General features: G+C 40.1%; 4 protein-coding genes across 4 annotated transcripts; 3 read left to right on the forward strand and 1 right to left on the reverse strand.

Annotated features, from left to right (window-relative positions):
- Positions 1-1,037: 1,037 nt before the first annotated feature.
- LOC121772533 (probable pectate lyase P59) lies at positions 1,038-2,834 on the forward strand. The gene is made up of 2 exons (XM_042169668.1): positions 1,038-1,332; positions 1,551-2,834. Exons 1-2 carry the CDS (start codon positions 1,145-1,147, stop codon positions 2,689-2,691), a joined length of 1,329 nt encoding a protein of 442 aa, XP_042025602.1. The 5' UTR covers positions 1,038-1,144; the 3' UTR covers positions 2,692-2,834.
- A 2,234-nt stretch (positions 2,835-5,068) lies between these two features.
- On the reverse strand, positions 5,069-10,475 carry LOC121772262 (FACT complex subunit SSRP1-like). Its single transcript, XM_042169283.1, has 16 exons — positions 10,334-10,475; positions 9,308-9,493; positions 8,964-9,069; positions 8,609-8,745; positions 7,936-8,019; positions 7,765-7,859; positions 7,569-7,677; positions 7,320-7,406; positions 7,130-7,222; positions 6,699-6,896; positions 6,461-6,606; positions 6,212-6,365; positions 5,981-6,079; positions 5,715-5,894; positions 5,550-5,628; positions 5,069-5,475 (listed from the first exon to the last, which is right to left on the reverse strand). Exons 1-16 carry the CDS (start codon positions 10,385-10,387, stop codon positions 5,348-5,350), a joined length of 1,935 nt encoding a protein of 644 aa, XP_042025217.1. The 5' UTR covers positions 10,388-10,475; the 3' UTR covers positions 5,069-5,347.
- An 8,028-nt stretch (positions 10,476-18,503) lies between these two features.
- Positions 18,504-20,224, forward strand: LOC121771096 (AP2-like ethylene-responsive transcription factor At1g79700). Its single transcript, XM_042167887.1, has 7 exons — positions 18,504-18,777; positions 18,922-18,930; positions 19,013-19,101; positions 19,187-19,260; positions 19,344-19,394; positions 19,488-19,564; positions 19,648-20,224. Exons 1-7 carry the CDS (start codon positions 18,504-18,506, stop codon positions 20,205-20,207), a joined length of 1,134 nt encoding a protein of 377 aa, XP_042023821.1. The 3' UTR covers positions 20,208-20,224.
- Positions 20,225-21,420: 1,196 nt separating this feature from the next.
- Positions 21,421-23,062, forward strand: LOC121771958 (AP2-like ethylene-responsive transcription factor At1g79700). Its single transcript, XM_042168862.1, has 7 exons — positions 21,421-21,707; positions 21,822-21,830; positions 21,919-22,007; positions 22,089-22,162; positions 22,251-22,301; positions 22,385-22,461; positions 22,557-23,062. Exons 1-7 carry the CDS (start codon positions 21,461-21,463, stop codon positions 23,060-23,062), a joined length of 1,053 nt encoding a protein of 350 aa, XP_042024796.1. The 5' UTR covers positions 21,421-21,460.
- The last annotated feature ends 433 nt before the right edge of the window (positions 23,063-23,495 follow it).

Consider the following 23,495-nt stretch of genomic DNA (forward strand, 5'->3'; position numbering starts at 1 on the left):
CTGAATTTTTTCGCGGCAAAGTTTTCTGCTTCGTTGAATACCTCTCGCACAACCATTCTCGTCTAGTCACGTCCTCTGTTTCATCTACCCCCATGGTTGACGGCTCCTCTGATTACCAATGTACACCGGCACTGGCAACATTCATATATTTAAAATATAGATCCCTAAATAATTGTTAATATAAAAATCAATTATGTATTATTTTGCTAAATATTCTTTGATTAAAACCACAGATAGAGCCGTAGAAGATTTAATACAAGTAGGAGAATTATAATACTCATAAAATAATTTACTGGTCTCACCTTTGTGTTGATGTATTCTGTAATCTCTTGTATGTGGACTCATGAAATAAAGATGAGAGGTCGAAGAAAATAAAAAGGAAAATCGAATGGGTTATCAAGTGAACATCGAACTCAATAGTAATTTAATTGCAATAGCAAAACGAAACTAAACGAATTTATTGAAAACCCGTAAGCATATGTGCTAGGAGTATTTATTTTATTTTCAGATTTTGTATAGTATGTTGTTGGATTGCATTCGGAATAAGATCATTAATCATAACCGTATGTTAAGCTACATGACCACCCTTCATTATTTTATAAAACAATAGATTATTATACAAAAGCAGATAAATAAGTGAAATTGAAATAAAAAGAAATTACTATATATGATGACGAGAATAATGTAATATGTCAGCCACACCATTTCATTATTTTAGTGACGCAAAAATATGCCGAATACTTGCGAGTTTATTTTGGGGACCAAACATTTATCGTGTGAATCAGATTGGACCAAACACTGATTCGCGGTAGAATTAATCAATTAACCAATCAGGTCTGATTTTTAGAACACAAACTGCAACATTGAAGACCACCACATGTTTACCTAAGTTTACACAAACGAAAAAGTCCTCTATTAATTTCAAAAATAGGCATTACCATTGAATCTGATAATGGTTCCCCGCAGTTTTTGCACCTGAGACAATGTTGTATATAATCACAATCTTACAACATGAAAAATCAATAAAACATCCCAGAATCACTCTGTCCTGGTATGATTTCAATAACACGGTCGGGAACCCCTAAAATAAATCTTTAAGGGTTCCATTTGACCAGACCGTGAATAAAAAAATAAAGGATACAATATGGGGCGAGGGGGGTTATATTCGCTCTCGCTTATCTTTGTTTTGACTCTTCCATTCGTCTCGGCTAATATAGCCCAATACGATGACTATTGGTCCAAGAAAGCTGCAGAAGCCTGGAATCGCACCTTGAAAACTTACGAGCCGATGCCGGCTAAAGTTGTCAATCATTTCAATGTCCATACCACCAGGTGAAATTAGACAGCAAATAGTCAAGGGGCTTATGTCACTGCCATGCTTACTTTTTTTATTCTTTTATAATATCTTCAAATTTATGCAAATTGTTATAAAGAGCTATCATCAATAATCAAAAACATATTTTTACATTTTTTTGAAAATATATGTGTCTTAATTTATAATATAAACAAATCAGGACGTACTTATTCTAATTGGTAAAACGTTATTATAGGACTCTATATGAGCTCGAGGGCTCGAACAACACGAGGAGGGAGTTGTCACACAGGGTTTACACCGGGCCATGCATGGCGACGAACCCCATCGACCGCTGCTGGCGTTGCGACCCAAACTGGGCCAACAACCGGTTCCGCCTGGCTGACTGCGCCCTAGGTTTCGGGCGCAAGGCCAAGGGCGGGAAAGGCGGCAAGATCTACGTGGTCACCGACTCCTCCGACAACGACATGGTCAACCCGAAGCCAGGCACCCTCCGCCACGCTGTGATCCAGAAGGAGCCCCTGTGGATCATCTTCGAGCGGAGCATGGTGATCCGGCTCAACCAGGAGCTGATCATGACGAGCGACAAGACCATCGACGGCCGCGGCGCGTCCGTCTACATCGCCCACGGCGCCGGCATCACCGTCCAGTTCGTCCACAACGTCATCATCCACGGCCTCAAGATCCACCGGATCGTCTCCGGGACCGGAGGCGAGATCCGCGACTCCGTCGACCACTACGGGTTCCGCACCCGCAGCGACGGGGACGGGATCTCCGTCTTCGGGTCCACAGACATCTGGATCGACCACGTGTCAATGACACGTGCCAGCGACGGACTTATCGACGTCATCTGGGGATCCACTGGTATCACTATTTCCAACAGCCACTTCACCGACCACAACGAGGCGATGCTCTTCGGCGCCAACGACGCACACTACATCGACAAGAAGATGCAAATCACGGTGGCGTTCAACCACTTCGGGAAGAGGATGGTGCAGAGGATGCCGAGGTGCCGGTTCGGATACTTCCACGTGGTCAACAACGACTACACGCATTGGAACATGTACGCCATCGGAGGGAGCATGAACCCGACAATCATAAGCCAGGGGAACAGGTACATTGCGCCGCCGTTGAACGGGTACGCCAAGGAGGTGACCAAGAGGGAGTACACGCCTGAGTCGACGTGGAAGTCATGGACGTGGAGGTCGCAGGGGGATATTTTCTTGAGGGGGGCTTTCTTCATTGAGTCCGGGGATAAGAGTTTCGTGGGGAAGCATCCCGAGCTTTACGACCATGTGGAGGCGGCGTCGGGGGAGAAGGTGGCGGTGATGACTAGGTTTGCCGGGGCGCTTGGGTGTAGGGTGGGGGAAGCTTGCTAGAGACTGTGTTGTAACCTTTGTTTTTTAGTTGCTTCATGATTTCTTTATTCATTCAATGTTTGTTGCATTGTTGAATATGTATATCTATGGGACTGAAGAAGAATGGTGATGATGAGTTAAAACGAGTCAGTTTTTTCCCATCATTTTTGTGTCTTTATTTCTGCATTATTCAAAATCAAAACCTGGAAATTTCGTTCCTACCATATATGTAACACCTTTTTATTTTGGTTTTATAATGGTTCATTAGGACTTAATTCGTCCAATTAATAGGGTATAATTTTTCTAATTAGCTTGCTGAAGAAAATCGTACTCCTACTCTACTTGGTGATAAAAATATGTACTATAAAGAATAGTCTAGTAGAAACTACTAGTAAAGTAGTGATCATCGAAAACTCACTAAATTGAAACAAGCTCAATGTAAATTAATACCACTATATATAATCAGGAAAAGTTGTAGCCTAATCAGTTTTTTTTTTGTAATTTATAATTACATAATAGAATGCTTTTGATTTTAAACCTTTCAGGGGAAACTGAATTCAAGCCTAAGTTGGAGAAGAAAAAGGCAATAATAAACTAAAGTGACTTGGGAAAAATCAAAGCTACACAAGTTTAATGAACAAATAAGTTATAAAAAAAACCTAGAGAAGTTGATGAATTAACTAATTATCTATATCTATATCTACATATATCTATATAAAAAGCGAGTTTTTGGCTATATTTTGAATATTTATTAAGTTTTGAGTAAGATTTTAAATATTTATGAGCTTTGGATAGTATTTTCAATTTTTTTGAATTATAGCTCTGAATTTTTGCACCATACGTTTTTGGGTTATGAACTGTGCATAACTGCCATGAATATTCAATAGGGCTCCATAATTCAGCCATGAATATTTGTATTAGTGAGACGTGTAGATTGAAGTTAGCCGATGGAAGAAATCCAAGAATAGAGGAGACAATTATTAAGAAACGGCCATTGATTTAATCAAGACTAGAGCTGAAAATTAGGAGGAAGCTGTCATTGTAATTACCGAATAAAGTTTTGGCATTTTACGTTATAAATTTTTTCATGTAACCGCCTATTCAATGGCCACTTTGGAGTTTGGACCAATCAATTGACAATTTTTACCAATAATTTTGAATGATTTCAAGCATAGAATATAATATTAAAAAAATGTAACATAGTTTATAAGGTTTAACGAACACAAAAATATGATGATAAAGAGTAATGTAAAATCATAGCAATAAATATGATGTTTTAAAACTTCTAAGATTTTATAATGTCATTTTTATTAAATGATTAATTGTTTTTATTCTCTTAATAATGGATTTGTTCATTACACCATTTAACATTAGCGCCATTACAAATGGATAATTAATGGATAAAATTCAAATCTATGGCTATAAATATATGTCAATTGCTAACTTCTAATTCACCTACTCACAAACTTCTCTTATTGCATCATTGAAATTTCTGAAAAAAGAAAATTTGAATTTAGTATGGATCTTGCTATACCTTTTTATATTCATCTACTTTACGCACTCTTTTTGTGTGATTATTATGTTACTAATATTTGTTGTTTGTGTTCTTACAAGAAAATTGAAACCATATTAAATGAGATTCACCTCCTTAGTGATCTTACAACCATTGGTCAATGATTGAGACTATGGAAGCATCCTTTTGCCAATTTTGGTTTTGGAACTGGTGAATATTTTGTGAAATTTTATAGTCATAAACTCTTGCGGATCACAATTTTTAACAGTGTCTGTAGTTGATTTTTGTGTGAAGTTCTTACCTACAACTGGGGGCACACTGGCCTGATGGAAAAGATGGCATGCCGATAAAAGTGTTGAAGACAATGAACAGATAAGATGAATGCTATTGAAGATAGATGGACATGGAGGCCGGTGAATGGTAGGGCAAAGCTCCATTAGCATATGCGATTCTGGATTCCATTTGTTATTGAATTTTCAATTTCTTGATTGCATTCTAATCAACTGCTGTATTTTTCTAATTTCTTGGTTCCTATTTTTCATCGATTCTCAATTAGTAATAATTGAATGTTAATTGATTAGTAAGTAAAGAGATTGATGGGTTATGTAATTAATTCAAACATAAATATTACATTTAATTTTGAATGTTATTGAAAATAATATATAAGACGATATAGGAAGCTATTTTGATCTTTCAACATCACCAAAATTATTTAAAACATAATCAAGATTGCTTCGTAACTAATATAATTGGTTTGCATTGTGATCTATAAACTCTATATAATTTTATTTGTATTTATAAATTCTATATTTGTTTACTTAATTGACAGTTTTATTTTTGTGTAAAGAAAATTTAAGTCGTGCACGCACGTGGGTGATACTAGTCTTGAATAAAATCTAACTTGCATTTGGCTCTCACAATAATACGAATTTAAATTACTTTCACATTTCAAAAAGGCTACATCTATTCCCAAACCCTCCACTTGATGTGGAACACTAACCTTTATCACTCCAAATTTGGTTCGATTATATAAGCACATGCATCAACATGGTTGCATTAGCCATTTCACAGATCTGTGTAACAAGACACATGTATCAGCTGTAAAACGTCATGGCTAGGAGACCGGCTATATGAAACCTCAGACAGTTCGTCAGCGATGGAACTCTAAGAGGTGTCAGATCCATCTGGTGAGTCGATTGCCATCGGCTGTGGATTCTTATAGCCACTGATCTCATCACCGTAGCGTTTCTTGTCAGCCCGGGCTTTTGCTTCATATGGAGCCTTCTCCTCGGCTGCAGAAACAACAGCATCAGCCTTGGGCTCGTAAAAAAGCAATGCTGTGTAGAAACTAGAATGTGGTAAATACCTGTCATCTTATTCCATCTTTCTCCTAGTACTTTTCCTACTTCTGTAAACGCAATTCCTGGATTAGTCTTCTTCACATCCTGCATCAGAAAAGCACACAAATTGAGTTAAGGGCACAATGATAGACACATTCAAACAAACTTGTGTACATTTAGGCTGTACAAACCTCTCTTTCGGCTTGAGAGAAGAACATGAAGGAACTCATTGCTTTTTTGGGGGCATTCGGATCCTTTTTCTTCTTTTGTTTCTTCTTCTTTCCATCATCATCGTCATCTTTTGTTTTTTTCCTACTCGATGACGCCTTAGCAGCAGAAGGTTCCTTCTTGGGCTTCTTTTTCGGTGTTGCCTAAACCACACCATAGATTCAAGTCAGGCTCCATAATTAATATTCAAATCAAAATATAAAAACAGATATGACGAGAGAGATGTTACCTCTTTCTCCCCTCCGCTGTCACTAGCATCAGAGTCGTCTCCCCCAGAGTCATCAGTGGGGGAGCCTCCGTCGTCTTTATCAATAACAAAATCTTCATCCTGTGATTAAGTTTGCACATTAAGTGATGACTAAATTCAATCAGTATTTAACTGTAGTTGGTAGTTGCATTTTGCAAATATCTGCATGTGATGTACTTCAGAAAGACGGGAAAAAGGAAATAGAAGCTGCACCTCCTCATCACTCTCATCTCCAATTGCTTCATTCCTGATTCTCTCGAGATGTGGATCAACAGCATCATCAATATCACTCTGCAGAACAGCTGCAACTCCTTCGGCATTCGGGACACTCCCCGCATTGAAATTCATAATCTTCAAATCTTTATCTCTGAAACATCATAATATCATACACCAAGTTATGACCAACTTCAATTATGAACTTCAATCAGAAAATAAGAAGGTAACAAGCAAGAGGCACTTCACTTGACAAATTGAAAGAGATTGTGATACTCATTTCTCTGAATATTTCTGAAAAGGTGCTCTTGCTCAGTCTTAAGTCTGATGAGAAAATCAAAATAATGCATGTTTGAACCTCCAGCAGTATGCCTCTCAAACTCCACGTAGTCAATCTATAATATGTTGGACAGAAGAGTGCTCAGATGCCATTTCATCTAAACATGGTAAAGATTAAAGAAGCCCAAAAGGTAACTTCATACTGTACCTCCTCATGAAGAATTAGAGTGGGTGGCTTGGGTAAAAAGAAAAAGCTCTTTTCAAGAGGATAGAGAACTCCATCTTCAGCTTTGAGCGATGACTTGACAGCATAACCATCCTGACTACTACGGAATTTTCCTGGTTTAGTGACTTTGGCACCAGATAAACCACGCAATATAGTAATGAAGACCTCATGGATGAGTCCCTGAAATTTAAACAAAAAGATAAGTCATGGCATATTTTCTCAGCTTACCAAGCAGACATATGAAACCCTCCATAGTGACAGAGGAAAGGATCCAGTAAAAAGAAATAAAGCTTTTGAGGGGAAATATAAGGCAAATGGTATGGGCTACCTACTTTACCTATACTTGCCAAGGAAGCAGTTTGAGATCCAGTGATCTGGGTCAAGCATTCTATAAAATAATAGTAGATCATTACCTTGTGATCTGGTTCAAGCTTTTCTTTGTATTTGGAATTGTAAAGGTCTTCACTCATTGACAAAGTGGTGTCCATAATAGCATCAGTCTCAAACTGTTATGAGATTAAAAAAAGAGAATCTCATAAAAACTTCAAATCAATCCTCAAATTTTCATATTCACTAAAAGAATTAAACCAATCAAATATCAACCTGCATCACAATATGTGGATACAAGGTTTGGCCCTTCCTAATTGGTGGATCAAGTGTCACAACAACAAAGGTGTGCGGTTGGTTGAACTGCAGGAAAAAAAAAGTAGCATAACCATTAGAGGTGGTTTATGAAATAGGTAATGTCCTGTTATTCGAGAAACAATTATGCAATTAATACAGTAGATTTCCCAATATTGGTATGTGCAAATACCATTCAAATAGGATTTTCAAGAAGGGCAAGAAAAATACCTTAGGCAACCAAAAAACACGAACTACACTACTGTACTGAATTTTGAAGTCATTAGCTTGTCCTTGGAGACGTAAAAAGGAAAGATGAAGTTCGACACTGTATCGTCCCCTGAACAAAAGTTAATGTCAGAAAATCTGCAGCAGAGAGATTACTGACGTCGGGCTGCAAATTATTCTAGAAACTGAGGTAACCCACCTAGGAGTAAGTATGGCGATCCCATCAAATGTAACAACAGCTTCTTCACCTCCTGCTCCAACATCTGCCATGGAGACAATCTTGTCTCTGAAAACCTGCAAAATGACATATTACTAATTACATAAATGGCTGAAAGATAACCAACATATGGGATTCATGCAAGAGAAATACCTGAGCAGAAGGTCGGTTTTCATCGCCAACAAATTGAGTATTTGAATTAGGGATGTGGAAACTTATTTCCATTAATGAGTCTTTCTGCAAGAAAATAGATTTATCAAATTTGCAAGAAATTACCAAATAACAAGAAATCAATCTAGATTGATGATAAATCTTAGAGCATCTCCAAGGGGAGAGGTAAATGGAGAGGTAAACTAATATAACTACCATATTTACCTTTTTTTCATGAAAAATCATTCTCCAAGGGGATAGGTATTTGAGAAGGTATTATACCTTTTCACATTTTGAAGAGGTATATTAACCACCCCATCAATAGAGAGGTAAATTCTTATAACTACTATATTTGCCTTCTTTTCATGAAAAACCCTTCTCAAAGGGAAAAGGTATTTGAGAAGGTATTGCACTTTATGTTTTTAATGCATTTTGTACTATTATTTTATTTTTTAAAAATAATTTATCTTTCTACATACCTTTTTCCCTTTGGAATGTGTTACTTTTTAAAAGGGTATATTTCACTTTTTAAGAAGGTAAATACATAATATACCTTTTCTATATACCTTCTACCCTTGGAGATGCTCTTATAGACAATAATTTTTCTACTTATCACAAGAGATGGCAATGAACACCAGACAACCATGAATATTGAATTACATGGAATAATAAGTACCTCGTTGGCACCAGTTGTATCATCAACATGGAATTCCAGCATGACATCATTTTTCCCTTGAAGTTGGGTTTGTGCTACATCGGCTAGAGATATCTCGAATGCTTGCTTATTACCCACAAGAAAAGTAAGTGTATTCCCTGGGAATCAAAGGAGTGTAACGGTCATCTATACATCCCACTTGATTCCAAAGATTTGATACCAATAAGGACATCATACTAATAAAAAACAAAATGAGAAAATGTTGACATTGTTTCAAATGAAACAACTGAGCATCGACAGATATATTTATATGATGACAAACAACCTTATGGACACAAAAGGAATATATCAAATGTAATGGGAGCTATACAAATACCATTTAAATCAACTTCTCCCCAATTTTTCCCACTGACAGAGAGCTGCTTCTCCTCTGGAGTTGCTGAAAAATTGGACTGGAAGAATGTATTAAGGCTTGCCACATCCTGCATAAAAAGCATCCACAAGCGCAAGTTATCATACCAAGTGGTTCATACATGCAGAGTATAAACAGATCAGGTTTAACTGCTTCACAAATTGATAAACGCAAAAAGTTCCATGTACTCCATCTTTTTAACTTACATGAAGTTTGAACCAGTTATGACACAAGTTAAGAATGTCTTAAATTACATGTTCTCGGGAGCTCGCAGTTCGGAAAAAGAATGAAAAGATATACACACCCACCTGATCCCGGAAACCAGTAAACTTGTAGTTGAGGCCATCTTTGGTCCGAACTCCAAGTTGGTTAGATCGAGGTACCTTCATCCATGTAAGGCCCAGCAAATCAGATTTATCAACATCCACGGCCTTGCCACCTCCTAGTTTCTTCCATATTATCCCACCTGAGTGAACTTTAAGTTGTCCTGGATTCTGCAAACGAAAGTAGGTCACAATTTCCTTTCTTCAATGAAAAAAAACTAGTACAAGACTAACATCAGATTCTCAAAAATTAATATCCACATCACAAAACCAGCAAAACAAGGCCTAAATTCAGCTTTTCATCTTCTTTGCTTCAATTTTTCCTTCTTTCCCTTCAAGAGTTCGACTAACTCTCCAGGAAAATCTAGTTCATTCGCCTTGACACAAAAAAGCCACATTTCTGATGGGCTATCCAAATATGGGAGCTCAGAGAAAAGATCCTACCCCTTATTAACATCAGTGTCACTGCGAAGGTGTTTATGGTTTTCAATTGCATAATGGATGTGAGGAGAAATTCAAGAAATGCAATTAATTTCTCCTCTCTCTCTCTCTCTGATGCAGATTAGTTAAGAGAGAGAGAGGAATATTGTTGCATTCTGGGTTTAGGCGGTTGAAATTCTGAGATTAGGGGATTAGTTTCCGATGACTTTAGTCCTAACTCCTAAAACATGTCAAATGTCATATTCTTCCCAACCAATTTGCGTTGTAGCAGAGAACTTAATAAGGGTTGATATAAGTATAGAAAATAAGCTTCAGGAACCTCAAAACAACAAACAAATTCTGATCACCTCGTAAGAAAAGAACGAACACGAAAAAAAACCCTAATTTTGGCACGACTATATGGATTAACACAGAATAAACTCGAAGTAACAGCATTTCTGACGCAAACAACACACACAAACACACAAAACTAGGGTTAGGGTACATATACACCCAAATTAGGTCAGGAAACGGTAATGAAGGATGAATTAATTCGACAATGAACAAACGTAGCAAAATAAACACACTCACAGTTCCTCCACGACCACCGAGAGAGATATTGTTGAAGGAATGACCGTCCGCCATGGTTGGGAAATGAGAGCACGCTGAGGCGTTCAAACTCTACGCGCCGGAAGGAAGCGAGTGCATTACGGCGGAAAGCTTGAAGAGAATGCTCAATTGATTGGGGTGCGCACAATGGCGCCAACAAATACTGCAGCAGAAATGAGGAAGGTCACGTGGTGGGCACGTGGGTTTCCGTTTGGGCTCAACTGATAATAGCCCACATTATTCAATAGAATGGGCTTCATAAAATAGCCCAATTAGTTTTGTAATGAGGCCCAATAAGCATTAAACTTGAATCCCGATATTGAATTCGCACTCAATCAGCTTGGATTGTACTTCTGGTGCGCCTTAATTAAAATTAATTTATATACTTCATGAATTGATTTTGGGTTTATTTAATTTTTTTTTCTTGAAATGCTTAATAACATCATTTTATTAATCAATTATAATTCAAATAATCTCCAAATAACTTTTTTGCTGCGTAAAAAAGTTACTAGTACAACCATCCACGATCAATAATCATGTGCTTTTGTTTACTTCTCCAAAAAATTTGTCACCCACTCTTAGTCCCTTAATCACTCTATTCATCTCTTATTTTATTAATTTTAATGTTATTGGTAGTGGTGAAGAACTGAAGATAGTAAATAATGGAGTATTCCACAAAATTGCATTGATTATTTAATCTGTATTACAGAATCCAAAAAATACCTACACAAAAAGTATTACTCCTTCAATATTTTTTCATTTAGATTTAAATGATGATCCTTCAATTTATCTCACATCATAATCAATTAATCGAATTCGAACCATAATTAAATGATTCAATACTCAAATCTAACTCCATCCTATCAATCTTACTCCATCTATCACATATACCTAATACCCCTAAATAAAATGACCACCCATGTCTTAATGTTGCAAAATGTGACTTTTTTTTTCTTACAAGTTCATACACGTAAAATTTTATGACGTTTCGCGCCAACAAACCATCAATTTATTGTTGGATATTTTTATCATTAAAAATGAAATATGTAGAATATTACCATGGTTGATTCCATTGTTAGAATCGCTGCACATAATTCAGTCACACTCCCCCCTTTGGAGGCACATAAATACTCACAAAATATAGATACTTAATATATAGGACAAAAACTGGAGTATTAGTGTTAAATTTAATTAAATAATTGATGAGTCTGCGAATTTTTGATGTTTGTAAATGCTGGTAGAGAATGAAGATCACGACGCAGAGAATTTACGTGGTTCGATTTACTGAGGTAAATCTACGTCCACGGGAAGAAAAGAGGGCAGAGTTGTATTGCTTGATCTGTTTTCTACAGCTTACAATACAGACTTGCTATTTTGTATTTTATCTCTAGAGATCGAGAGAATGTTTAGAAGCTAACCCTATCTATCTGATCTAGGTTCTATTTATACATTGAACCCAGATCGTGGCATGCAGCCATTTACTAGGTAGTGGATGTCGTGGAGATCGTGGCGATCTTGCATGGGTCCACTATCCTGCATGAGTTAATGACTGCTTGACACCACTAAATAGATCGTGGGTGTAGTGGAGGTCGTGGAGGTTCTGCATGAGTCCACTATCTCCCAGTTCGGTCGAATACTGAGACCGAACTGCTGAACTATTGCCGAGCAGCTTTTGCCGGTCTGAGAGTAGAGCTTGATTGGTCGGCTTTTACCGAGCTGTAGGCTGGGGCCGAACTCTTTGGTAATGCCGAACTGATTGGTTGGCTTTTACCGAGCTGTAGGCTGGGGCCGAACTCTTTGGTAATGCCGATCTGATACTCTTCCTTGGGCTTTGGGCTGATGGGCCGTCACTGCTGTTGGGCTTGTTTAGTCCGTACTCCATCACTACCCCCCCCGAAAAGCGAAGTGAATTACTTCGGCGAAGCGAGTCACTTCGGCATTCTGGATAAAGGTACGGGGTAAGTTGATGTTTGTCCTCGGTCTTATGAAGTAAACATCTTTGACCGGACTTGGTCCTTGGTCCGATAAACATCTTTGACCGGACTCGTCTTTGGTCTGATGAAATAAACATCTTTGTCCGGACTCGTCTTTGGTCTGATGAAATAAACATCTTTGACCGGACTCGGTCTTTGGTCTGATGAAATAAACATCTTTGACCGGACTCGTCTTTGGTCGGATGAAATAAACATCTTTGACCGGACTCGTCTTTGGTCGGATGAAATAAACATCTTTGACCGGACTCGTCTTTGGTCTGATGAAATAAACATCTTTGACCGGACTTGGTCTTTGGTCTGATGAAATAAACATCTTTGACCGGACTGAGCTTGTGTCCTAATTTGGCGAGTTTAATCGCTCGGATCGGACTTTCCGTTGTCCTAATTTGGGGATCGGACTTTCCCTTGTCCTAATTCGGCGAGTTTTATCGCGTGGATCGGACTTTCCCTTGTCCTAATTCAGGCAAGTTTTATCGCGAGAATCGGACTTTCGTTGCAGTTCGTTTCAGACGAAGTGCTTGTTTAAGCTGAATTGTGGTCTTGTATCCTCTTTAGAAGCTTTGACTCACAATCGTTGGCTTGTTGCAGCTCGTTTCAGACGAACTGCTTGTTTAAGCTGAATTGTGGTCTTGTATCTTCTGTAGAAGCTTTGACTCACAATCGTTGGCTTGTTGCAGCTCGTTTCAGACGAACTGCTTGTTTAAGCTGAATTGTGGTCTTGTATCTTCTGTAGAAGCTTTGACTCACAATCGTTGGCTTGTTGCAGCTCGTTTCAGACGAACTGCTTGTTTAAGCTGAATTGTGGTCTTGTATCTTCTGTAGAAGCTTTGACTCACAATCGTTGGCTTGTATATGTTCTAAGAAGGGGATCAGCCTTCGAAGAACAAGATACCTCAGTAACATTTGTAAGAGACGACACGCACAGAGACAGACAAAACACACAGACAAAACGCACAGAGACAAATAAAGACCAAGCAAACCAAATAAAGCACATTGACCGAACAGGACTCAAGACTGACTGACCGGACTGTCTCTTACAAATGGAACTTTTTGAGGTTGGAAATGTGCCATGTTCGGGGTACCTGTTCTCCTGACATGTGAGCCAATTTGTAAGACCCTTTGCCGAGGACTTCTGACACCCGATACGGACCTTCCCATGTGGGTTCGAGCTTGCCCAGCTTTTTTGCTCGGCTTACTTCGTTGTTTCTCAAGACGAGATCTCCCACTTGAAATTGCAGCTTCTTCACCCTTTGGTTGTAATACCGGGCTACTTGCTCCTTGTACTTGGCTGCTTTTATGCATGCCAATTCTCTTTTTTCTTCGGCAAGATCTAGCTCGGCTCTCAGTCCGTCGTCATTCATTTCTGCTGAGAAATTTAGAGTTCGGGGACTGGGTACGCCGATCTCCACCGGAATTACGGCTTCAGTGCCGTACACCAGACTGTACGGAGTTTCACCGTTGGAGGTTGTGGGTGTAGTTCGGTAGGACCATAGGACTTGAGGGAGATTTTCTACCCATTGTCCTTTGGCTTGTTCTAACCGAGCTTTTAACCCTTTCACCAGGATACGATTTGTTATCTCCGTTTGTCCGTTTGCTTGTGGATGAGAGACCGAAGTGAACCGCTGTTGAATATTCAGCTCTTGGCACCAATTCTTGAACGTCTTGTCGGTGAACTGAGTCCCGTTATCCGAGATGAGGATGTGGGGTATGCCAAATCGGCACACTATGTTCTTCCAGACGAAATCCAATGCCTTCGAGCTCGTTATCGTAGCTAATGGTTCAGCTTCCACCCACTTCGTAAAGTAGTCCACGGCAACGATTAGGAATTTCATTTGCCGAGGAGCTTGAGGAAGTGGTCCCACTATGTCTATGCCCCATTGCATGAAAGGCCAAGGGCTTTGCATAGTGGATAGATCGGTCTGCGGCATCCTTGGGATATTTGCATGGATTTGGCACTTCGGGCATGTCTTGACGAGCTGCACTGCTTCTTGTACCAAGGTTGGCCAATAATATCCCCATCTTAGAACTTTTTTAGCTAAAGCTCTAGCTCCGATGTGGCTGCCGCACGATCCTTCATGAACTTCTCTGAGGATGTAGTCCGTCTCTTCTGGTCCTACGCACCGCAATAACGGCTGAAGGTAAGACTTTCTAAAGAGGACTCCTTCATGAAGTTTGTACCGAAGTGCTCGGCACGTGATCTTCCGAGCTTCTCTCTTATCTTCGGGCAATTGTCCTTGATCCAGATACTGCAAGATCGGCGTCATCCAGTTCGGCGAGCTGGATACTGAATGTACCTCGGCTTCATCAATGCTTCGATGCATTAATTCTTCCGCCTTTGAGCTCGGATCTGAGGCCAACTTACTTAAGGTATCTGCTCGGCTATTTTCCGCTCTGGGAACGCGGATTATCCGAAAATAGGAGAAACTTCGGCTGAGGTTTTGCGCTTTGTCCAAATACTTCTTCATTCTCTCGTCACGGGCTTCACTTGTACCCAACATGTGATTTACTATGACTTGTGAATCACAATGGACTTTGAGAGATTTGACGAGCAGACTTTGCGCTAACTGGAGTCCGGCCAGGAGGGCTTCGTACTCGGCTTCATTATTAGTAGTGGGGAATAGGAGCCGAAGTGAGTAGGTTACCTCGTGTCCGTCGGGAGCGACGAGTAAAATACCAGCTCCACTTCCCATCTTGTTTGAAGCTCCATCTACGAATCCGCTCCAGCAGTCCGGCGGCTCTTCTTTGGATTCCAAGGGCTGTGCTAGTTCGGCATTGGCAGAATTTTTCTGTTCGGCAATGACGGGGATTGCTTGATCGAACTTGGCCTCTGCAAGAAAATCTGCCAAGACTTGTCCCTTGATGGCTTTCCGAGGTAGGTACTCGATTGAGTGTTCTCCTAGCTCTATGGCCCATTTGGCGATTCTGCCTGATGCTTCTGGCTTGGTCAAAACTTGCCGAAGAGGCAGATCGGTTAAGACGCATACCTTGTGAGCATAGAAGTATGGCCGCAGTCTCCTTGCTGCATTTACTAACGCCAGAGCAATTTTTTCCAGAGGTTGATACCTTGTTTCTGGACCTCTTAATGCTCGGCTTGTAAAGTAGATGGGAAACTGCTTTAGGCCTTCTTCTCGTACAAGCACCGCACTGATGGTTTGATCTGATGCCGCTAAGTATAAGAATATTACTTCGGCTTCGGTTGGAGCCGAGAGAATAGGAAGCTCGGCTAAATAACTTTTGAGTTCGTCAAAAGCCTTTTTCTGCTCTATGACTTCAGAGACGATTTAGTCTTCTCGGCAGGGAGAGCGTCAATAGTTAGGATTACTCCATCATATTGCGGCTCGTTGTCGTCTTCGGGATCCTGTTGCCTTTTCGGATCCTGAGGAGCGCAGTTCGCACCTCCCTGCTTTTTGTTCCTTTTCGGCTGCTTGCTTTGGTATTTTTTTAACGTCCCTGCTTTCACAAGGGCCTCAATACCTGCAGCCAAATGTCGGCACTCCTCGGTATCGTGACCGTAGTCTTGATGGAAGGAGCAATATTGATCCTGAGGTCGGCGTGAGGCCGATTTCGTCGTCCGCCTTGGCTTTTCGAACATATCGGAATGCAGTTCGAAAATTTCCGCTCTTGACTTGTTCAATGGTACGAACTGAGCGGGCGGCTTCTCGGGATTGAGACGGGGTCCCAATCTGTCTTGCACCGGAGCCCTTTGAATTCTTTCAAATGGAGTCCGGCGAGGATGTCCCCAATCGCTATGATCGGGCTTCCTTCTGTCTCCTCGGGACGATGAGCTGTCTAACGACCGTTTGCGACGGTCTGCCTCATCGGCCCGGGAGTACTGGTCCGCAATGTCCCACATCTCTTGAGCTGTTTGCGGACTGCATTCCACGAGCTTTCTGTAGAGAGCTCCGGGCTGGATTCCATTTTGGAATGCCGAAATGATAAGTAGATCGTTGAGATCATCTACTTGTAGGCATTCCTTGTGGAATCTCGTCATGAAGTCGCTGATCTTTTCGTCGCAACCTTGACGTATAGAAAGCAGCTGAGCCGAAGTGCTTCGGGCTTCCGCTTTCTGAAAGAACCTCCTGTGGAAAGCATCCATTAGATCTCGGTAGGATCTAATGCTGCCTTGAGGAAGGCTGTCGAACCACCTTCTGGCGTTCCCGATGAGTAGCTCGGGGAACAGCTTGCACATGTGGACCTCATTGAGACCCTGGTTCGCCATATTATACTGATAGCGTCCCAAGAAGTCATGAGGATCCACTAGCCCGTCATAAGTCATTGACGGTGTCCGGTAGTTCCGCGGCAAAGGAGTTCGGGTGATATCGTCCGAGAACGGAGTCTTTAATGCTCCGTACATGGCGAACCCGACATCTCTTCGGTACGGAGGAGATGGAGTTCTCCTGTGGTTCCGGTACCGAGGAGGAACAGGAACATGTCGGGGTTGAAGATTCTTTCTCCTGGAAGACACGTCACTACTGCGGTAGTGACTTTCATGTCTGGATGAGGAGGGAGAATCCGCCGTTGTCTTCTCCGGCTGTTGGCTCTTCTGCAGGAAGGTTAAGAACTCCTCCTGCTTCTCGGCCAAGAACAGCTTGACAGCTTCATTCAAATCAGGCTGCTGGGAAGACTCGGTGTGTGGACCTTTTGAGCGGCTTGTTCCTTCTCCGTGAGAACTGGAAGTAGATTTTTCACGAGGCTGCTTTCCAGGCCTATGGGCTGCTGGATTAGCTTCCTCATGGTTATCACGGACGGAGGCACGGGTGTTATGTGATCTGGTATGCATTTTTTTTGGTAGAAGAGGATCAAAGATTCGCTTTATCACAAATTTGGTTCTCTGTTTCCCACAGACGGCGCCAGTGATGAGTCTGCGAATTTTTGATGTTTGTAAATGCTGGTAGAGAATGAAGATCACGACGCAGAGAATTTACGTGGTTCGATTTACTGAGGTAAATCTACGTCCACGGGAAGAAAAGAGGGCAGAGTTGTATTGCTTGATCTGTTTTCTACAGCTTACAATACAGACTTGCTATTTTGTATTTTATCTCTAGAGATCGAGAGAATGTTTAGAAGCTAACCATATCTATCTGATCTAGGTTCTATTTATACATTGAACCCAGATCGTGGCATGCAGCCATTTACTAGGTAGTGGATGTCGTGGAGATCGTGGCGATCTTGCATGGGTCCACTATCCTGCATGAGTTAATGACTGCTTGACACCACTAAATAGATCGTGGGTGTAGTGGAGGTCGTGGAGGTTCTGCATGAGTCCACTATCTCCCAGTTCGGTCGAATACTGAGACCGAACTGCTGAACTATTGCCGAGCAGCTTTTGCCGGTCTGAGAGTAGAGCTTGATTGGTCGGCTTTTACCGAGCTGTAGGCTGGGGCCGAACTCTTTGGTAATGCCGAACTGATTGGTTGGCTTTTACCGAGCTGTAGGCTGGGGCCGAACTCTTTGGTAATGCCGATCTGATACTCTTCCTTGGGCTTTGGGCTGATGGGCCGTCACTGCTGTTGGGCTTGTTTAGTCCGTACTCCATCAATAATATAGACGATGAATCCAATAAAATGCTCGATTATGAACTTATTATGCTATCTGTCAATGTCATTTGAAAATTCTACACTGATACTATTATTTTTATATTTACTTACGCTACCTGTCAATGTCTTTCGAAAATATAAAACTAATTTTACTTTGACAACATGTTTTGGGCATCAAAATGATTTATTGTCCAAAATCAAGATAGCTTTGCCATATTAAAAAAAAAATTCTAATTTTACAACATTCCTCACATATAATGATATAATGGCATACACTAGTTTATGAATTATCAATTATGTGTAGAAGTAGAGCTTATTATAAAAGTCAATGAAAGGTTTAAATCCCCCAACGAGTTAAATTTGTTATTTTGTATATATAATCTCTTTCAAAATAAATTTATATTTCCGCTTGGATCTTCAATTATACTCCGTAGAACAGGATATAAAAAGCAAGTTGTCCGAAGTGGACCTCGTTTCCATCGAGGTTGCTAGAGTTAAAGACACAACATAATAACTCCAAAAACAGCATTGTTGCAATGCTGTCACTATATATATATACACATAGATGAATCCAGATTCCAGTTTATGCAAGAAAAAAAGAGCAGAAGCTGCAAGCAAAAGATGGCGATGACGATGAGGATGATAAAGAGCGAGGCAAGGCTCCATGCAGCCATGCACGGCGATACCACACGCGTCAAGCGCAGGCGAAGAGATCCCTCTGTCTCTGAAGATAAGGGAGCGGTGGCGGAGCCCAAGCAGGCGGCAGCAGCCACCACCGTGAAGAGAAGCTCCAAATACCGGGGCGTGAGCAGACATAGATGGACTGGCAGATATGAAGCACACTTGTGGGATAAACTGTCATGGAATACTTCTCAGAAGAAAAAAGGCAAACAAGGTTAGTTAAGTTTTTTCTTCTTTTCACTTTCTTCATTTCCTAATTTAACTCTTTTTCTTTACATAAAATAGCATCTTGACTTTAAACTCTTGTGTTTTTTATTTTCATGGTTTTGTGCTTGGAATGGAAACTGTAAATGTGCAGTTTATCTTGGTGAGTGAATTCACTTCTTCTTCAGGTGTTGTTGTTTTTACAAAGATTTTAATTGGGACTGATAGTTATGAATATTTATCAGGGGCTTATGATGATGAGGAAGCTGCTGCAAGAGCTTATGATTTAGCTGCACTTAAATATTGGGGAACATCAACTTTCACTAATTTCCCAGTATGAATATCACACTTATGTATATTTTTTCTTGTTTCATGAAATATTTTCTTCAACCAAATTAACTGTAACCCATCATGTTCAGATTTCTGATCATGAGGTAGAAATTGGAGTGATGCAAAGTACAACAAAAGAAGAGTATCTAGCATCATTGAGAAGGTACTAATGTGGTTTTATTTACTATTACTACCATTTTATTTTTCATTATCAGAATCATGCTAATTTTATTGATGCTAATGTAGGAAAAGTAGTGGCTTTTCAAGAGGTGTTTCTAAGTACAGAGGAGTTGCAAGGTAATGCCAAATCATGTGACAAAGCAAAAACATTTTTATGTTTCATATGCAAGGATCTTAATTCTAATAATAACATGTGATTACAAAATGCAGACACCATCATAATGGAAGATGGGAAGCAAGGATAGGAAGGGTGTTTGGGAACAAGTACCTCTATCTTGGCACTTACAGTAAGTTTTTGTAAAATTCATCCCATTTGTTCAGTCCATGCTCGGATTCGTGTTGCTGAAGCTGCCATTTCCACCCATTGCAGGTACACAGGAGGAGGCAGCACGCGCCTATGATATTGCAGCGATAGAGTACAGAGGGATCAACGCTGTCACCAACTTTGACTTGAGCAACTACATCAGGTGGCTGAAGCCAGGAGCAAGTGCTCCAGTCGCTGCAGCTCAAGACACGAAGATGGGGATAGATCTGCCGCCTTTGGCACCAGCTTACTTGGCAAGGGAGGAATCTCAACCTCTCTCTCCCTGTTTGAAAAGAAAAGCTTATAGTGCAGAGGACCTTCAAGAATCGTTTTCTTGCAAGAACCTCATGAGTCCTTGCAGCAAGCCGTCTCCAACGGCCTTGAGCCTGCTCTTTAGGTCGTCCCTGTTCAGAGAGCTCCTTGAGAAGAACTCGTATGCCTCGGAAGAAGAGATTCAAGATGGGAATACTCAAATTGAGACGAGGGTAGGGAGTGGTGATGGATATGGAGGGATGTTCTCTAATGAGAGCGGAGATCTTCCGTTTGTGCTGTCTGCAAACAGGCATACCATTGACCTGCAAGGACAGCTTGATCTCGAATATAGCTGCCCCGACAGTATCTTCTGATCAGGACACTGCATCAGCTCAACCCGAGGGTTCTGTGCGTCTGTACATACAAAAAAGAGCATTTATGTACACTTGAATGTGTAAATTAGAGACATGTATACATACCATAAACAAAATTGAAACAGAAAAATGTGTAAATCACACCAACTTGTACGAGAAATCATATTCAAATAGAGACATTTAAGCTCAAACACTGTGTGCCTTTTGAGGTTTCTCTAGTTTGATTTCTAACCTTTTTGCTGCACTAAAAAAATATACCTAAAATCATGAAACTCATCACAGACAAACGTATTTTTACCTCTCAGAGAATTGGTATAACACGAACCACGACAGTTAAAACGACGTAGATTTAAGACAAAATCGCAAAAGTATTCTATCAGTGCACACACTATCATGCACAATACAGGAATTGCATCAGTATACATACTATCTTGCAAAACAGTAGTGATACATTTTTTTACCTTCACCATTTTTTCTGTGCAAGTTTCTCATCCGAGCCACTTTAGTGACGAAATCGACAGAGATTGTCACGAGGCTTCTGATTACAAATGGGATTAAAAAAATCATTTTACCCAGGTTTAATCTGTTGTATCTTGCAAACTTTCTCCGGTGTAGATTTCTCGTTTGACTGTAAAAATTCGTGTAAAAACGAGTATAATCTGGCACAAAAACACTGTAAGAAAAAGAGCAGTGAAAAGAAGATTTCACTGTTTACTTATTCTGAGGCAGGAATATTTCCAGCAATGTGTAACTATGAATCTTGTCCTACATATTTCCACAGTTTTAACTTATTGCATCAAATATATACAAAACTATTAGTTGCTAGCATTGGTAAGTCCGATGTTAGAAGCAGACAAGACAAACTGGAATGAAAATGGCCCTTGGGAATGAAGAACAACATATTCCATATCAAGAGTTAAACAAATATAACTCTTGAGTTAACTGATCCAAATGGGAGGCTGCTTATCTAGATACCCTACAAAGACTGTATTAGCGTTGTCTCAAACTCAAAAACGAGCGTCATTGGAAACATCTCCCTTTCTGTCCTCGTACGATAAAGGACATGGCAACATTGGACAAGACATAATGAGACCAGAAGAAGCGTAGGCCTTATATAAACATGTGGTTTCGCATTCCTGTTTATCAGGCAATAGCATTTCATAGAACATTTGCAGGAGACGAAACAAAGCACAGTAAAAATGGAAATGGCTTTGGGAGAAAGTGAAGTGTACGGGAAGAGGCAGTACTCGTGCATGACAGACTGTGCAGCTCCTGAGATGAAGTGTGTGAAGCGTAGACGAAGAGGCGCAACTGCTTCTGTTCTTGGTAGCACACAGCCGGTGCAGCAGCAAGAGAGTGACTCGATTTCTGCTCCAAAAACTGTCAAGAGGAGTTCGAGATTCAGAGGCGTCAGCAGGCATAAGTGGACAGGAAGATATGAGGCACATTTGTGGGACAAACTTACATGGAATGTTACTCAGAAGAAAAAGGGAAAGCAAGGTGAATAACCATAAACCGTTCTCTTTTTCTACTCTTATTACTTACAGTTCTTGACATGAAACCTGTGTATTCTTTCATGTTGGATTCTGCTATGGATATAAAAAACGGCAACAGTCTATCTTGGTGAGTACAAACTCATTTTTTTTCACCATGAATCTCAATGACACTGTTCAAGACGAACATAAACATTATCTTTCAAATATTCTTTCAGGTGCATATGATGATGAGGAAGCTGCCGCAAGGGCTTATGATCTAGCTGCGTTGAAGTATTGGGGGACGTCGACTTTCACTAATTTCCCGGTAAGTAATCTAGACATGAAAAATGTGTAATGGTAAACAAACCCCGTACCTAATGAAATACTCATCTATTCACTGCTGCAGATACCAGATTATGAGAAAGAACTTCATATAATGCAGACTGCAACAAAGGAAGAGTACCTAGCCTCTTTGAGAAGGTAAATTTTAACTGTTTACGCCGATGAAACAAGTTTTTTTCTGTTTCGGAGATGAACCAATTAAACAAAAAAATCTTCATATTTGCAGAAAGAGCAGTGGTTTTTCAAGAGGGGCATCAATATACAGAGGAGTGGCAAGGTATATAATCCAGAAAAAAAATGATTTTTTTTCTCTTTTCGTGTAGCTATTATCAGTGAGTTCTGAACTCATAATGAATGCAGACATCATCAGAATGGAAGATGGGAAGCCAGGATTGGAAGAGTTTTTGGAAATAAGTACCTCTACCTCGGCACCTACAGTAAGTGAAATTCAGCAAAAAACACGAAGAAAAATAAAAAAAATTGAAGTTTGAAAAGCACTGGTTCTAAACATCATGAGAATTTATGTGTGTAGGTACCGAAGAAGAGGCTGCACGAGCATACGATATAGCAGCAATAGAATACAGAGGAACGAATGCAGTCACCAACTTTGAGTTGAGCTCCTACATTAGATGGTTAAATCCGAGAGCAAACAATTCAGTCCCTCTTCAGGAATTAAAAGCAAGCACAAATCAACTAGATGCGCTGTCGCCTCTTTGCTTGAGTAAAAAACCACACTTTTCGTGCTTACCAGCAAAGCCTTGCAAGATAAACCCCATGGCCACAAGCATGCAGGAGGAGTTCAGAAGAAACACTGGATTTGGCTCGTGCAACAAGTCCTCCTCACCAACAGCATTAGGTCTGCTGCTGAGATCTTCGATCTTCAAGGAACTGGTTGAGAAGAACTCAAATCTGTCAGGAGAAGAGAGCGGTGATGAAAAAACGAACAACTTGCAACAGAGCAATGAAGGAAGGGATATGTTCTACAGTGTCCCATTTTCACTGTCTTCAAATAGCCATTGGATTGAGCTGCAAGGATAACTCCATCATGGTCACAAACCCTCTATTTACAGTTTTCACCTGCAAATATATGTATATATGAAGCTTTTTTTTCTTCTGCCTTTTCATCATTATGACAAGGTGCCTCGAAACATGGTTTTGGAAATGTATCTTCATCAGTTCTCTTCTCAGTCGTTACTGCTTATTTTCTGATCGTTTAAACATTCATTTCAACATTAAATTAAGAAAGAAAGATCGAGACCGATTCAGCATGGTTTTAATTCAAGATTACGACAATAAAATTCATCATGTCCATTGTCCTCAAGTCTGCAATATAAAAAATTCAAAACTTCATACTTCGAAAAATGAACATAACAAAATCTTGATTCAAACTTTGAAATTCTGACCTCACAAAGCATCAAGGTAACATATCATGAATCAATGTAAGAGAATTAGAGAAGTAAAACTATATTTG

The sequence above is a fragment of the Salvia splendens genome, chromosome 16 (genome assembly GCF_004379255.2).
Source record: "Salvia splendens isolate huo1 chromosome 16, SspV2, whole genome shotgun sequence".
Classification (NCBI taxonomy): Eukaryota; Viridiplantae; Streptophyta; class Magnoliopsida; order Lamiales; family Lamiaceae; genus Salvia; species Salvia splendens.

Excerpts from the sequence above, each read along its gene's own strand:
- LOC121772533 (XM_042169668.1), top strand. The coding sequence starts at position 1,145 with ATGGGGCGAGGGGGGTTATATTCGCTCTCGCTTATCTTTGTTTTGACT. Across the intron at positions 1,333-1,550 it reads TTCAATGTCCATACCACCAG|GACTCTATATGAGCTCGAGG; the intron begins GTGAAATTAGAC and ends ACGTTATTATAG.
- LOC121772262 (XM_042169283.1), bottom strand. The coding sequence starts at position 10,387 with ATGGCGGACGGTCATTCCTTCAACAATATCTCTCTCGGTGGTCGTGGA. Across the intron at positions 6,366-6,460 it reads AATCTCTTTCAATTTGTCAA|AGATAAAGATTTGAAGATTA; the intron begins GTGAAGTGCCTC and ends ATGATGTTTCAG. Across the intron at positions 5,476-5,549 it reads AAGATGGAATAAGATGACAG|CCGAGGAGAAGGCTCCATAT; the intron begins GTATTTACCACA and ends TTGTTTCTGCAG.
- LOC121771096 (XM_042167887.1), top strand. The coding sequence starts at position 18,504 with ATGGCGATGACGATGAGGATGATAAAGAGCGAGGCAAGGCTCCATGCA. Across the intron at positions 19,261-19,343 it reads TATCTAGCATCATTGAGAAG|GAAAAGTAGTGGCTTTTCAA; the intron begins GTACTAATGTGG and ends ATGCTAATGTAG. Across the intron at positions 19,395-19,487 it reads AAGTACAGAGGAGTTGCAAG|ACACCATCATAATGGAAGAT; the intron begins GTAATGCCAAAT and ends TACAAAATGCAG.
- LOC121771958 (XM_042168862.1), top strand. The coding sequence starts at position 21,461 with ATGACAGACTGTGCAGCTCCTGAGATGAAGTGTGTGAAGCGTAGACGA. Across the intron at positions 22,302-22,384 it reads ATATACAGAGGAGTGGCAAG|ACATCATCAGAATGGAAGAT; the intron begins GTATATAATCCA and ends TAATGAATGCAG. Across the intron at positions 22,462-22,556 it reads CCTCTACCTCGGCACCTACA|GTACCGAAGAAGAGGCTGCA; the intron begins GTAAGTGAAATT and ends TTATGTGTGTAG.